The sequence below is a fragment of the Urocitellus parryii genome, chromosome 4 (assembly GCF_045843805.1).
Source record: "Urocitellus parryii isolate mUroPar1 chromosome 4, mUroPar1.hap1, whole genome shotgun sequence".
NCBI lineage: Eukaryota > Metazoa > Chordata > Mammalia > Rodentia > Sciuridae > Urocitellus > Urocitellus parryii.
This window is the reverse complement of record NC_135534.1, coordinates 206,948,406-206,964,444: the sequence shown is the minus strand read 5'-3', so window position 1 is coordinate 206,964,444 and position 16,039 is coordinate 206,948,406. Positions and strand designations below refer to the sequence as shown.

At 48.3% G+C, this 16,039-nt stretch overlaps 1 protein-coding gene across 14 annotated transcripts in view; it reads left to right on the top strand.

Moving 5' to 3' along the window:
- Rapgef1 (Rap guanine nucleotide exchange factor 1) overlaps window positions 1-16,039 on the top strand; it is a 128,189-nt gene that overhangs the window by 40,316 nt on the left and 71,834 nt on the right. Inside the window, exon 1 of one of the 14 annotated variants that reach the window (XM_026386573.2) lies at window positions 9,954-9,977. The exons of the other annotated variants lie outside the window; for them this stretch is intronic. Coding sequence (XP_026242358.2) covers window positions 9,969-9,977 — 9 coding nt within the window. The 5' untranslated portion in view covers window positions 9,954-9,968. Of the gene's footprint in view, window positions 1-9,953; window positions 9,978-16,039 lie in introns of those variants that run through there. 14 annotated transcript variants of the gene reach the window in all.

The window sequence follows — 16,039 nt, the reverse complement described above, 5'->3', positions numbered from 1 at the left end:
TCCTCCTACCTTAGCCTCAAGTAGCTGGGATTACAGGGGTGTGTCCCCATACTGGCCACAATGCTATTTCTTCCTTTATTTATTTTTTTTTAGAGAGAATTTTTTTTAATATTTATTTTTTAGTTTTCAGTAGACACAACATCTTTGTATTTGGTGCTGAGAATCGAACCCGGGCTGCACGCATGCCAGGCAAGCGTGCTACCGCTTGAGCCACATCCCCAGCCCACAGTGCTATTTCTTTGGAGCAGGAATCATAAACTACTGGCCAGATCAGTCAGCTGCCTGGCTTTGTAGTGGGAATTTCATTAGCACAGAGCCACACCCATTCATACACTTATCTTACCTGCCTAAGTGGCAGCTGAGCTGTTACAGGAGACTGTGGCCCACAGAACCAACAATATTTAGCATCTTGCCCTTTAAAAGGAAAGTTTGCAGCCCTCTGCTGTAGAGCAAATAAAGGAATTAATTTTATATTTAGGGACTATGGTGTGAAGGAAATTGCTATCTTCCTCCAAAGTCAGAGCAGGGAGTGAGATACTGGCACCTTAAAAGATGAGCAGGGCTGAGGAAACCGTTGCTTCTCTCCTGGGATCAGATGTTCATCAGTGGAAATGAAAGTGGTCTCCCAAAATACTTAACCCACCTCCACCCTCTATCTGTCTCTTGTTCTGTCTGTGCACCACTGGCCCTGGGGTTCAGGAGACCGCCCGATGCTGTGTTCCTTCAGTCCAGGGGGCGAGGGCGGGTCAGGCTTACTGTGCAGGTAGTGATGTTCCTGGACTGAGAGCCACCGAGATCCCAGTGATGGCTGTAGGCACACCAGGAAGAGAGTGGGGAAGACCCTGTGATGACTGTCCTGAGCTCCCACAGCGTGTCCTGTGGTTACTAACAGTGCAGTCTCAAGGACACGGGCCATGTAGTCCGTAAACCAATTCCGTTCATCTAAATTTTGGGGTGGAATTAGTTTATTTGCATTTAATTATAAGTTTGATTCAATTGGACAGTTGTAAGGTGGCCATGCCCATGTGGTCTCTGATTCCTGCCTCCTGGTGTCCATACCTCTGTGGGATTCCCCTCCCTTTGAGTATGGACAGGACCTATGACTCCAATGTGGGGAAGGCAGGGAATGTCACTCCCAGAGTGAGATTATTGAGCTTATCTTGCCAGCAGACTCACTCTGGAGACATTCTTGAGCTGAGGGTGTCTTCCATCCTTCAACCAGCAAGGGCTGGGGCCCTTAATCCTCTCTGGGTAGGGGGCAGAAAAATGGCTTCCCTCCACCCTGTAGGTTTCCTGATGGGACTACGATTAAATTGACATAAAACAGATCAGCAAGAAGTAAACCATGTTTAGTTAGGCAGGCACAGGCATCCCACCAGGCAGAACTGGGAGAAGTGCTGTTCAGGAAAGAGCAGGGCTGGGGCTCCTGTTGGGGTGAGGGAGGAATCCTGCTTACTGTATAGAGTCTTTCAGGCCATGGAAGTCTGAGCAGCTTCCTAGCGTACCCCTTTACCAGTGTAGCTTTTCTTTATGGGTGCCAAGTTCTTCCACAAGGACAGAGCTTTACTGTGGTCTGTGAGTCAGAATAAACCTGCCAAAGAAGTCTGTTTCAGGTGGCACATTTTGGTCTCCTGTAATCACTTTTAGACCCTTCCCTGGTGGCACCTACAGGCAAGCGCTGTGCCCATAGCACCTGACTACAGCCTCAGGGAGATCTGACTATGCTGTGCTGGGATCCTGACTCCCAGAGCCTGCGAGGCAGGTGGCCACTGCCAGCTGCTCAATCTGTGGTATTTCGTTATGCAGCAATAACAAAGCCTTTAAGAAGGTCACTGCCAGGTGTCACTGCTACATATTTAACATTATAAAAATCCTGGGCTGGGGTTGTGGCTCAGTGGTAGAGCACTTGCCTAGCATGTGTGAGGTACTGGGTTCGATCCTCAGCACCGCATATAAATAATAAAAATAAAGATCCATCAACAACTAAAAAGTAAAAACAAACAAAAAACCCTGGCCAACCCTGGGAACCTGCACTAGGTATTTCCCCCTTGAAACTTGTCCTTGGGGCTGGGGTTGAAGCTCAGTGGTGGAACACTTGGCCTGGCATGTCTGAGGGGAGGCCCTGGGTTCCATCCCCAGCATTTTTTACTCCCCGCCCCCCAAAAAAGTTGTCCTTAGATTATTGAGTCACTTAGCCATTACAGTGAAATGGACCTGAAGTCCAGCTCCTTGGGAGACCAGGTGGGAAGATTACTGGGACCTGGACAACTTAGGCAGATCACGCACGTCTCAAAAGAAAAAGAAAAATTATTATGTTACTTGACAAATGGAATATGGAGATGGTAACTTAGATAAAATTATGGCATCAGTTATTAAATTTAATGAAGTTGATCACTGGAATGATAGGAAAAAATATCCCTCTTCTTGGTAACTGTTTGTGATGTATGTAAAGGAACAAGGCACTTGTGCAAAAAAGCTTAATTTCATGACTGCGAATTCTCTCTCTCACTACTCTCAGCAGCCTTAGTGTGTCCTGCCTCCATTTGCTAATGAGGAGGGGAGATTTGATGTCCATGCTTTCAGAGCTCGCAAGTGATGAAGTCAGACTTGCAGCAAGCAGAGTCCCAGCCAGTGACTGCAGAATTTCAGCCCGAGGTGCTCTTCCCTCAGCTGAGCACCAGGGAAGGTTTAACCCAAGCCCTAATGTGATACCACCTGGATGGGACATCTGAATCTCTGTTTTGAAGAGCTTCTAAATCTCTGGTTCCCTTTTTCTTTTCACTGGGCCAAGCCACACATGACACTGACAGAGTATTTCTGGCAAGCCACTCATAAGGAGATGCCCTGAACACAGTGGAGGAGAGGACCCTGCACACCACTGCTCCAGTCTGTCACTGAGGGACATGCAGCGGGTAGGCTAGCCTGACTGTCCTCCCAAGAAGTCAGCCCCAGCTTCAAGACAGTGGCTCCTGGGGACCCTTAGGACCCGTCCTTCACTCACTGCTCATGAACTACTCTTGCCAGTGAATCCCCGTCAGGGCCTGCTTTCTTCACTTGAACTTCAGGGGCCCCTCTTGCAGAGTGTGGGGCCATGTTCATGATGACATTCCATGGAGGGATTTCTGATGTCTTGAGTGTCCTGTAGCCCGTTGGTCTAGTGACTGTCCTTCCAGACCTACCCTGTTTCATTCATAAAAAGCAGGGGAAACAGTAACACCAAACCCTAGTGTTCCTGTGGCCCGTGGCTGATGTTTGCATGGTGGTGCCTGGGCTGGGCAGTGGGCTACTGCGCCCCCATTGCTGCTGCCAGAAACAGGCGGGTGGAAGCGGACTTCTGTTATGGCATCAGTTTCTTCAGGGGTTATTTCTGTGTTAATTGTAGTTCCTGAAAACAGCACTCTGGGCTATATTAATAGTTTAGCTTCCCCAAGAAATATCTTTAATATGAATTTATTGGACTATTGATTTTTCCTGAGGTATAGATGTTGAAGGTTTTTTAAAATATATTTTTTAGTTGTAGATGGACACAACACCTTTATCCTATTTACTTTTATGTGGTGCTGAGATTGAACCCAGAGCCTCGCACATGCTAGGCAAGTGCTCTACCACTGAGCCACAACCCCAGCCCTGTATTGAAAGTTTTGTGTTTTTTTTAAGAATATTGTAGATTTTGTAAAATGAAAGTTGAAAACTCGGTTCCCAGTTACTTTACATCTGCCTTGAGAAGCGGTACTGGGAAAAGCTATATCTTCTCTTGGGTTCATATACTTTCTTCTAAGGGATAAAACTTGCCCCTGGTAAACTCAGAGCCAACCAGCTGCAGCTCAGTCACAGTCGGGCTTGTGTCCTGCACTCTGACCTCGCTTGCTTTGACTGTCTACTGATTATGTGTTTCTCGTTGCCTAGATGAAGACTTGCCATTGGGTGAATTGTTTTGTAACTTTTCACATTAGCTTTGTGGTTCTCTTTGACCTTACTTCTGAGCAGAAGCCGCTGTGAGTGTGTTGCACCGATTATTAGGTGAGTTGTTTTAACTCATGGAGATGGACTGCGGCTTGTGTGAAAACTCTGGCTTTTGCTTTTGCTCAAGGGCTCAAACCCCTGTGTGGTTCTACTGAGGCTTGACATGGAGTGAGCAAGATGGGTTGGAGTGGACCTAGACTCTTGTTCCCGTCGGGCTCTGCGGCAGCTGGACCGCTGTTTGCCTTCTGTGGCCACGCCTCATGTACCCTCCCTAGCCTGCCTCGGTGGGAGAGAGGAGGGAGAGCTCTTGGCAGATGCCTTTTGCAGGACCCTTCAGTGTAAGGGAGGGGGGTCATTTTAGTCCCATTTTTAGCATTATGGTAGTTTGCGTCTTTCCTCTTAGGGTAGAGCATTTTAGCTTTTGTTTTTGCTTTTGCATTTCCTGTGTACAACTCCTGAAGCAAAATGGATTGCTAAAAATGCCACTTGATGTTTGTTATTTTGAGCTTGGAATAACATTCAAGACCTTTGAAACTGTGAGCACTAAAATAGTTTTAGGAGAAAGAAACGTCATCTCTGATACTCTTTTCTATAATTTTTTTAGAATGTTTCCAGTTGACTTTGTTTTTATATAATTGGGCCTACATAGGGCTGGGGATGTTAACTCAGTAGTAGAGTACTTGCTTCACATGCACAAGGCCCTGGGTTCCATCCCCAAGACGACCCTCCTCCCATATGCACACCCGTTTCTTTCATCAATAGCGATGCAGTGACATTTTATGTGAGCATCTTGCATTTCCATTTGTATGCAGAATATTGGGGATTAAACCCAGAGACTCATACATGCTTGGCAAGCACTTTAGCACTGAGCCACATCCCCAGCCCATGAGTACCTTATTTTTTTTAAAAAAGTACAGTAATTTTTGGAAGAAGATCATGGCTGAAGATGAGAGCTGCTAGAAAGTACAGCTGGGCCACTTATATGGTGACTAACTAGCAAACAAGCCATGTGCCCTTCCACATGAATGGAGCTTGCACATGGCTCACCACAGGGCAGACTTGGGTTATTCCCGGGGGTCCTGGGTACCTAGTGCATAGTAGACATTTGGCAGGTATTTGCTGGATAATGGAGCAGTGTAGCATGTAGGGAAGGGTGGAAAGGGTCAGCGAGGCTAGGCTTCAGACCCAGTGGGCTCCCTGTCTCCTAGAGGACTTGGTCACATCAATTGCTGAGCCCACCTAAGTTTCTGATCTATGGTGGTGCAAGAGTGTGCATCTCTAAGTCCTTTCAGGGGGGCAGTGACTGCTGTAGGCTCAGGACCACGGTAAGAACCACTGGCATAACCTAATGCTCTCAATTTCCAGATGAGAAAGGAGTCTCAGGGAAATGGTGCTGTGCCTGCTTGACACCATTGAAAGCCAGGTCTCCTCCCATTTCAGGGATGAGAACTGTATTGCAGTGTCCCCAGATTGGCACAATGCTGTGGTGGTGACCCCATGCTCACTTCTTTCTTGAGATCTAGTCCTAGCCAACTGGCAACCTTGGAATAGAACAAAAGGACTTGGCTCCAGGTATCAGTTAGTTCTGCCTGCCCTGTATCAGCCACCCTGTATCACCCAGTGATATCCACCACCAATAGAAGGAAGGGGTTCCATTGGAAGCTGAGTGAAGCCCCATGATTGTTCAGCAGTTACACTCCCAAAGTTCCTTCCCATGTTGGAGATCTCATCATGGTACCTGGGGAGTCAGCTGCCCTGCGGATTCCTGGCCACTGGTGGGGGCACTCTGAAGGCCCTCATTTGCTCACTGCCCTTCTCTTTCCTCTGGAGTAGGGTGCTAGGAGCCATAGCAAAAGTATTTTGATACACGGCACCTTTGGTTTAGGTGACTGCCAGCTAGCCATTGAGATGATATGATTATGTTAAGATTTACATTCATATGGAAATTGGACTCCTGCTGTTTCCCTGGTGCCTGCTATGGGACTCATGTTACAGGACTCATGTTACGGGACTCCCGGAGAGTTCCCATTGGTTGGGGAAGGATAGTAGGAGGGAATTTCGGGGGGGGGGGGGCGATTCCGGTAGAGACACACACGTGTGTGGACCAGCTTGTTAGCAGGGCGCACACGGGGCACTGGTGGCCTTTTTAAAAATAAAACTTTGTTCCTGCTTGAGTGGCTTGTGATTCTGTGCCCAGCCGGGTTGCGGCAGTAGGGGGAGGTTCTAACAGCCCTTTCCTGTCCATGGTTTTCTTTTTTTATTATTATTTTCCTTCCATGTTACTGCCATGCCATCTACCCAGCACCTGCCCACCTAAAAGACGTGGTCACTGACTTAGGTGTCAGGAATATTTGGTGAGCTTATACTCAGCCAAGTAGTGTCTATGCTCAGGCTTTCCCAGTTGTTGTGTAGCTTTGGACCTGGTCTTTTTCTCTGAGCTTTAGAAAGATGAAAGTTGGCCTGCCTGGCAGGGCTGGCAGTGGGTGCTGCCCACGTTGCAGGCTAGTGCTAGAGCGCAGTGTGGAAGGGATGGGCCCTGCTCACCTTCACTCTTCTTCTTTACCCTCCCCCCAGGGGGTGTCCCAGGACACGCTTTGGATTTAGCCTTGTGGCCTTGTACTTTAAGACAAAATTGGGAGAATTCATTTTTGGCTAGGCATCTCATCACCAGAACGTTGGGAACAACGGGATCGCTTGGTTGGAGGAAAGATGGCTGGGTGGAAGGCTTCCGCCTTGGATACCGTATTTAGATTTCTGAATTAGCGCTTTTGGCAGCAGAGAAGGAAGCATATCCTGCACCCCAGAACCACATGTTGTAGCATTCTCGGGAGGCTGTGAGGCTTCCTGACCCAGTAGGACCCATGCAGCCCCATTGCCGTGCTGGCACTTATATGCCCTGGCCTCCCAGGACAGCCTCTACCAGCTCTCTGGTACGCCTGACTCACTGTGCTCTTGCCTCTCCATGCACTCAGGCATGCCCTCTTCAGGCCACATACCCCTGCCCACCTGTGGCCCATGGAGAGGCCTGAAGGCATCCCTGACCCTCTGAGTATTTGTGCCCATCTGCCTGCCTCCCCTGCTTCCTTCCACTATTCTCCTCCACCCAGGGGATCTTTCTTTCAGAGGAGGGTTGACCCACACCCACACCTCCCCAGGCTCCTGCTAGGTCCTGGCTGGCAGATGGGGCAACTGTGTATAGATGAGTTGTTTCCTGAACTAAATTCAGAGATCCAGATTCTTGGGTTCCTGAGGAAGAGGGACATTAGTGGTGGCCTTTTGCACACTGGGGAGCTGGCCTAGGGCCAGTTTATGACACAGAGGTCTGAGCTCATGTTTATGTCAGGTTGATTTCCTTGAGTAAAAGACTAGGATTTTAAAATCTGAGAGTGCTCTGTAAGACTGGAAAGAAGCAATTGTGAATTTTAGCTATTTATTTATTTATGTGTGTATGTATGGTCTGGGGCTGGAATCGAGAGGTGCTCAACCCTTGAGCTACATCCCCAGCCCTTTTTTATTTTTTTACTTTGAGACAGGGTCTCTGTAAGTTGCTGAGCCTGGCCTCAAATTTGTTATCCTCCTGTTTCAGCCTCCCAAGTTGCTGGGATTTCAGTTATGCACAGACTATACTATTTTAGCATTTTATATTTTTTAATTGGTTTTATTTTTTAAATACATGACAGCAGAATGCATTACAATTCTTATTACACACACAGAGCACAATTTTTCATATCTCTGTTTATATATAAAGTATGTTCACACCAATTCATGTCTTTATACCTGTACTTTGGATAATGATGTCCATCACATTCCACCATCATTGTTAACCCCCTGCCCCTCTCTTCCCCCTCCCACCCCTCTGCCCTATCTAGAATTCATCTACTCCTTCCATGCTCCCCTCCCTACTATTTTAGCATTTTAGAATTAGCCTTTTTTCATGGTTGGTTTAGGTTCTCTGCTCTCAGAACTTCTTGTTGAAGATAAAGTGACAAGCAGCCCTTTGAAGCAATCCAGACTTTCCTCAAGCTTCAGGACACAGAGTTCTGTAGTAATATTTTTGTTTTGATGAAAAATTTAAAAATACTAAGCTCAACCCCTGCCACAAAGAATAAAAAAATATTATTATAAAGAAAGTAGACATATTTCAATCCCTGCTCTGTGGTAGTGCTTAAATATGCAAAGACAATTAGAACCAAATATGCTTTAAAAGGTAGCCTCAAAAAACGTGCATACTTTCTGGCTCCATAATGCGCTTCTTCAAAGTATCCATACCCATTCGTTGCTGCAGCTGCAGCTCTCATGCGCCTACAGGCATACTTGCTGGTCCTTTTGAGTTGCATGTCTTTGAAGCCAAGGATCCCTTAGTTCTGAGGACAGGGTGACTGGAGACGCCAGTCACAGAATGAAAGCTGTCTTTTAGAAGATATGGCCATGGTGGTTACACCCAGGGCCTGTCTTCCTGGAAGAGAACAAAGCAGCAGATTTTCTTCATGGTCTCTTGGTGGCTCCTGGAAATTTCCGTTGAACACTGTTGGATTGCCCTTCCTCCTGCTTCCCTCCCTAAGGAAGGAGCTGTTGTGACCCCACACAGGTGGGGGTCCTCATGGACAGGCGTGTCCTGCTTTCTTCAGACCAGAGGACCTGTGCTCAGGGCTGCGTATTTTCCCAGTTGATTGTGTTTTCCTGTTTAGAAATCTCATGGTTTTCCATCTCAAATGTAAAATGTGGTTATCATCTTAGAATATGCTGGAGGGACTTTAAAGTTACTTTGTTTTCTACTGAGGATACAGTTAATCCACAGGTCAGGTCAGCAGTGGAATCTGGCCCCAGACTGCAAGCTCTAGGCCTGTTCCTGAGCAGAACCAACCTGAGGCCACCTGGCTTGGTTGGGTTAACATCTCCTTCTCCCTTTTAGAAATTCTGCATTAAAAATAACTGTTTATGCTTTGTGTTTCCCAGGTGAACAAAAAGATTGTGTCCAGATCTGCCTTCTTCTGACTGTGAGGCCCGTGGTGGTGTATGCACACCCTCTCACCCAACACCCTGTCTTTCTGACCCACTGTCCTCCCCTCTGGAGAATACTGTTGCCAAGCAGTTACTCCAGGGCAAAAGGCACATTTTTTTTTCCCAGCCCAGAGTAGGTGTTAAGCAAACACTACAGCTATGTAAAAGTAAGTCGTTCAGCAAGAGGAAGAGTAGCCCAACCCCTTGTTCCTCCACTCTGGATGGAACATGTCATCACACAGGCCAAAACACAGCAGGTCTTTGGGAAGCACTTACCTACTCTGACTGGTGTTCTGAGTGGCGCAGGCTCAGAACACCCCTGGGTTGGCTGAATTTCCTTGCTGGGGTGATTGGTCACTTGGACTTTGGTGGCTAGAACTGATGGGTCATAGCCTCCCCTGATGCCGGTAATGCAGGCCTGCTGGGCACAGATTTGTTTGTTCCCCAGCAGGAGAGGCTCATCCTAGGTGGGGTGGATTCCCCCGGCGTGTCCCCTTCCACGTGCCCTTGCACACCCACCCTCTTCTTCAACTGAGATTCGGAATATTGTAGCAGCTTTACCTTTCTTCCTAAGACCCTATCTTCTGAGCCAGCTTACTGCAGTCTCCTGCAGGTTTGTGAAAACCCAGGTTCAGTAGAGTCAGGAGTCCCCTGTCAGATGGGCTGGAGAGCTGGAGACAGTAACTATCATCGAAGGCCCAGCCCTTGCTCTGTCAGATGATAGGATCAGGACACTGGTTTTTCAGAAATTAACCCAGTGAAAAAGAATTTAAATCCTTTGTGACTTGGTCATGGTCTTAAAGTCTTTGGACACCGTGAGAACTTCCCATAAGCTAATTCTCCCTTAGAAATGGCGCCCCTTTGCCTTCACCTCAGTTCCAGGACCTGCTCAGGAAGCTCAGCCAGCATCATGGTGACTTGGTCAAAGTTTGTGGTCCCTACCGACCCTGACCTGCAGCAGCACCTCCGAGTCCAGGAAAAGGGGGAGCTGTCGCAAGCCAGTTATGGCTGAAGTAAGTTTCAAGAATTTAGCTATACCACCTGGGTGCCTCTGGCGTCTTGTGTTTCACTTCATAGTTTAAGCTGGGGAGTTGATTTGGGGACCTGCTGGGGGGTGTTACTATAGCAAAGGTTAGCAGTGGAGTACTGGCCCCAGGTGGCCAGGGCCGCTTTGAATCTCCCCAACTCCGCACCCCGCTCAGCCTGGTGTGTGCTGGGCAAGTGCTCTACCACTGAGCTACATCCTAGCCCTTTGTATTTTTCATTTTGAGACAGAGTCTTCCCAAGTTGCCCAAGTGGACCTCAAATTTGTGATCCTCCTGCTTCCACTTCCCAAGTGTCTGGGATTATAGACCCAGACCTGGGTCAGCCTCCTCTTTTTCACAGCCAGATCAACTCTGTTTGGAGGACTCAGTTCAGGGCTTCGCTTGTGAACTTTTTCTGGATCTCTCAAAAGTAGCCTTTTTGTGTTGTTAGCATTCGGCTGTCTCCATAGGCATGGCTCTACTTCCCTTTAGCTTTTGTAGGAAGGGCCTATATTTCTGTTCAGCTGCACAGCTACTTGCTGTGCAAATCCCCAGGTCTGGGCTGGTTGAAATAGCTCAGCCAAGCTGTATTCAACCCAGGGGGTGGGCCTGAATTTGATATTTAAAAAAAAAACAAAAACATTTTTTAGTTGTAGATGGACACAATACCTGTATTTTATTTTTATGTGGTGCTGTGGATCGAACCCAGCGCCTCACACGGTAGGCAGGTACTCTACCTCTGAGCCACAACCCCAGCCCCTGAATTTGACTTTTTAACTTTGTTTCATTGAGCAAGAAGCCAAACTCCCAGCTTGGAGAAGACAGGTATCTGCCTTCCTCTGACCTGGTGGGCCCTCTGACAAGCAGAGCCTGCCTTCTGTGGGAAGACTGGCTGTTTTAAAATAGGAGACATAAAGGGTACAGCGGCTGAGGGAGAACAGACCCCCCTTCTCCAGCAGCATGCCAGTTCCTGCCCTGAGGATTCTCAGATAAGCACCTGAGGGATTTTGTTGAGATGAGGTCTCCCCACATTGTCCAGAACGCTGGGGCTCTCTGCCTCGACCTGCTGAGTACTGCCCAGGCAAGTTTTTGAAGAAAAGATTCCCCTGGATTTTCCCTGAAGCACTGTCCTTGATGAGGTAGATAATTTGGAAGGAGATGGAGAAGTGTTAGGGCCAGGAGAGAGGATGGCTATCTCGTAAGAAAACATTGCTGAGCACCGTGGTACACGCCTATAATCTCAGTAACTCAGGAGGCTGAGGCAGGAAGTTTGCAAGTTTGAGTTTAGCAATTTAGCAAGACCTGTTTCAAAATAAAAAAATAAAAAGGGCCAGGTGTGATGGCACATGCTTGTAATCCCAGTCGCTCGAAGTCTTGAGGCAAGAGGATCACAAGTTCAAGGTTAGCCTTAGCAATTTAACAAGGCCCTAAGTGACTTATCAAGACTCTGTTTCTAAATGAAATATTTTTTTAAAGGTGGGGATGTGGCTCAGTGGTTAAGTGCCTTTGGGTTCAATAAGTAAATAGGACTAGGGGTATAGTTCAGTGGTAAAACATCCCTGCATTCAAATTCTCAATACCGTAAAACAAAACAAAGCAAAAAACACCACATTGCTGATGAGCCTTTTAATCAGTATTGTGAAGTCCCTCTACCACTGATCCCAGATGGTTAAGGTATAAATTCAGTGAGAATGGAACCTTTCTGACTTAGGAAAACCCCTGTCCCTGATTCTTTTAGCAACCTCCCAACTCCAGGCATCCCTGAAGTACAAGTTCTTCCCCAGCCCATTGTTTAAAATGAGTCAGGCTCCACCTACGACCACCCCCCCCCCCCAGTTGGGAGAGCCAGTGTGTGATTGTGGCCTCTTCCTCCTAGGCCTGAGTGATTTACCAGGTGCCAAACAGCCAGCCCTCTGTGTGCCCCTGCTAGGCCCCGCCATCTGGTCCTGCTCTTCGAGAGGGGTGAATCACTTTTACAAGCCACACTGGCCAAAAAGTCTTCCTTTGGTCTTGTGGTGACTTGCTTCCCTAGTGATAGAGGCTATGAACACATCTAACAAACAGGCTTTGGCTTTAAAGGGGGGTATGGGAAGCTGGACCTACTGGGACGTGTGCCATCCAGGTAGGGAGCTGTGGGGACAGCTGGTGGTCCTCGAGGTGAGTGCCTGCCCATATTAGGTGCTGGCTTGTCAGAACAGAACACTGACATGGGCATGAAGCCCTCCCTCCTGAGCTTATATTATGCTCAGTTTGAACTACCCGTGGGTGTTCCCCACTCTGGGTTCCTGTCCTCAGCCACAGCTCTCCTGCCTGTGAAGTGAGGGCATGGGATGCCCTGAGGACCAGCAGGGTGAAATGGGCAAGGCCTTCGGATATGGATGCATGCTGTCAGGGTGTGGTCCTAGCTGCTGCTGCTCTGTCCTCACTGCTTGGACAGAGGCAGGTGCATGTGTGACAGAGGCTTCAGCACACAAAGTGGACCCATGCACTTGCCTGGGGAGGAAGTGGATGGGATTTCAGGCTCTAAGTCAATGACATTCTGGCTTTGCCTGAACCGGCATGGCTTCATATTTTTGTCCCAAGATTTCTTGAGTCCTTAAGAGCTGCTGATGGGCTATTAGACCACCTGTGGCTGAAACTTGAGAGCCAGAGCATTGGTGAGGTCACCAGCACTGGGACCAGATGTCTCTTCTTTCAGCCCTCAGAGCACTTAAATACTGTGTGGAAGTTACCCCATGTGTCGAAGGAGCATCTGTGGGAGGCTAATTGACACCTTTGTCCATGACTGAGGATGGAGCTGGCCTGGCCATGTCTAGGGGACCCCAGTCCTCAGCTGGTGGCTCCTTGCCCTGCCACCTTGTAAGTGGGTGGCATCTTGGTGTATGTGGAGTGAGTGACTGAGGATGCCTCACAGTGCTTGCCCTGCCTTATATGACACCACCAGTTGCCCTGAGTGATGGTGAGGAGGGGACTTTACAGTGGCCCCTGCCCCTTCACATTCCTCTTCTCCAGGTGAGCTCATTGCAAGGTTCCCTGGTGCTGGGACTATGGCTCCCAGCTCCTTCCCTGCTACTCAGGAAGCACATAAATGAATCATTTTCTCACTGACAAATGAAAATATAGTTTCTCATGGGAACATTAGGAGTGGCCTGATAGCCCAGTCCTAAGAGTCCCCAGGTGAGCCCTGCAGAGGTGGAGGGAGGCGCTGCCATGGCCTGCACCTGCAAGCTCTCGTGTTTCTGTTTGGCCTCACTGCACCACATTAGGTAGCTTTGTTGGTGGCCAATGCTGAAGGGGCAGGCTGTGGTGACCCCAGCGAGGGCTGTTTGGGTTCTGGAGTGACCTGCTGCTTCCACCTCTCCTGCCTGGACCTGGCACCAATCCTAAGGGAGAAGGCTGCTCCAGACAGCTCCACCCCAGGGACAAAGATCAGGCATACTGTGCTTCCTGTGTTATCTGGACCCCAAGTGCTTTTGCCCTGCCTGTGCTATGCTTACAGCGGTGGGGTGAGTGTGGTTACTCAGAATAAATAAGCTCTGTTTTACCATCTCTTGTTTTTTCATTTTGTCTCTGGAAATGAAGCTGAAGCAATGATTCATTCACATTTCCAGAAACCTGTGGTTTTAACCTCAAGGTCAGTCCCACCCAGTAATAGGAAAGAAATGCTTCCTTGGAGCAGGCTGCCATGGGGACAGCGACTTTGAGAGTCTCAGACACCTGCTAGTACATCATCTTGAGTCTGCTGGGAGAAAGAGGGTTTAACCATATGACCTTGGCCAAGGTCCTTGACTCCCATGACCTGCTTTGTTCATCTGTGGATGGTGATGAGAACCATTCCCTTCCCGTGCTGGGGAGAGGGGGAGTGTGGAGGGCTCCCCACCGGTGCCCACCTCTGGGCTCCACAACAGCTCTGTCCCGTGTCTTCCCTCTTCCCTCATGACTGGCTGGCTCCTGCTTGACAGGAGGTGAATGAGGCTGAGGAAGGGCCTGGTGTAGGTTGGTGTCTTCAGAGGCGACTCTGATAGGAAGGGCAGGGGCTCCCCAGGAGGTCATACATGCTCTGTTCATGCCCGAAGTTAGTGTCTACTTAAGTCTTATCATATACCAAAGTCATTAAAGTTTCCTTCAGTTTTTAAGCCTTCTTTATTAAGAAGTAGTAGCTGTTCACTCACTGGTGGCATTTATCCTGAAATGGAGTATCTCAGTAATGTTTGGGTTACAGCAGGTGGTATGTACTGAATGCTTACCACCATGCTTACCGTGCTGTGACTTCACATGGAGTCCAGTGTCCAGCCTTCTGACAACCTGGTGAAATCAGGATAGCTATTGCCATTTTACACTGAGGGGTCTTGGCTTCCATCAGTGATGTGGGTAGGTAAGGCATGGTTGTGGGGCTGTCCTGGGCTATGGGGGGGCTCAGCATGGCTCCTTTCAACTCACATCCCCAGCAGTACCACCTAGTGAGAGAGCCACCATCAGTGTTCTTTGTCCCAGCCTCAGAGAAAATCAGTTCACACTGTTGGCAAGCTGAGACTTTGAGGGTTCTGCTGTTGACAACAGAAGGCTGCTTTTTCTCAGCCTTTGCTTAGGTCTCATGTAGTGTTTCCTCCAGCACTGTCCCTAACCAGGTGCCATTTGGGCTGAGATCCTGCAGGAGCGCAGGTGGAATGTGGTGGGGAGGAATTCTGGCCTGGAGCCAAGCAGCCTGCATTCTGCAGCTGCACCCCCTCAGTCCACGGCCTGGAAGCAGCCAAATCCAACCCAGCTCCAGCCACTTTCTTTCAAGAAATCAAAGGAGTGGGCAGGAACTTCCTGGGCATGAAGCTGAGGGCTAGAGCTGCCTGCTCTAGAGCTGGCAGTGGCCATGTGGGTGAGGCATCAGGAGTATAAAATCCACACCAGTGTAGTGTGGAAGAAAAGCAAGGTGCACTAACTCATCAGTGGTAGTTATATAAATCATCTGTTGATGTAATATTTTAGATATATTTGTTAACTAAAACCTTTTCTTCTTCTTTTTATTTCTTTTCTTTGATTGTTTTTTGTCTGTCTGTTTTGTTTTGTTTTTGGTGGTACTGGGGGGTTGAACCCAGAGGTGCTCTACCACTAAACTATATCTTGAGCACTTTTTATTTTATTTTGAGACAGGGTCTTGCTAAGTTGCTAGGGTTGGTCTTGAACTTGAACTTGAACTTAATCCTCCCGCCTCAGCCTCCAGGGTCACTAGGATTATGAGCATGTGCCACCATGCCCGGCTTAACTAAAAGTATTTTTAAATTGCACCTGTGGCTTTCATTGAGCTTCTGTTGTCTAGTAGTGGCCTAGAGAGCCTGTTATCCTCTAAAGACCTAGAGGAAGAGGGTGGAAGAGACAGTTCTCATCTGCTCATTGTAAGGGCTTGAACAACAAACATGCTGTTAACTGAATTGACCAGATCTAAGCACCCCTCCAAAGGAACTCCCAAGTGAGTTGTCTACTCCTTGTGTGTGGCCAGTACTTGCAAGAATGACCTTAAAAATGATATAAACCATCTCCTCTCCACCTCTGATCAGGCTTCACCTTTTGGTGTGGATGGAGTGTGTAGTTGCTGGTGTTGCAGTATTCACTCGTCAATTTTGTGTGTTTCCTGGCAAGCACTCACTGTGCCCCCTGCATGCTCATTATTGGGCTAAGTGCCAGAGTACAAAATGAATAAGACATATCTTCTTTGGGGCCTAAAGGGGACAGTAAATAGAACCCTTTTACTCTTTTCTGAATTCTGAAAGTTGGAAGACAGATAGATGGAAACCAAAGTATCACTGTAGTTTCTGGTACAGCCTTGGCTTTGAAGGGTGTCACTTGCTGAAGAGCCCAGTGAGCTTATTATGTTGAGCCCCCGGAGAGACCGACATTACTCCTGGTCCAGGCCGGCCCATGCCTATTGTATGGAGAACACTGAACTTGTCAGTGAAACCAGCTTGCAGACCAAGAAGCCCCCAACTGACTGCTTCTCTGTCTTGTGGTCCACGTCACTGGCCCTCCTCCACCATCTCCACCCCAGATGATAGGTTGGT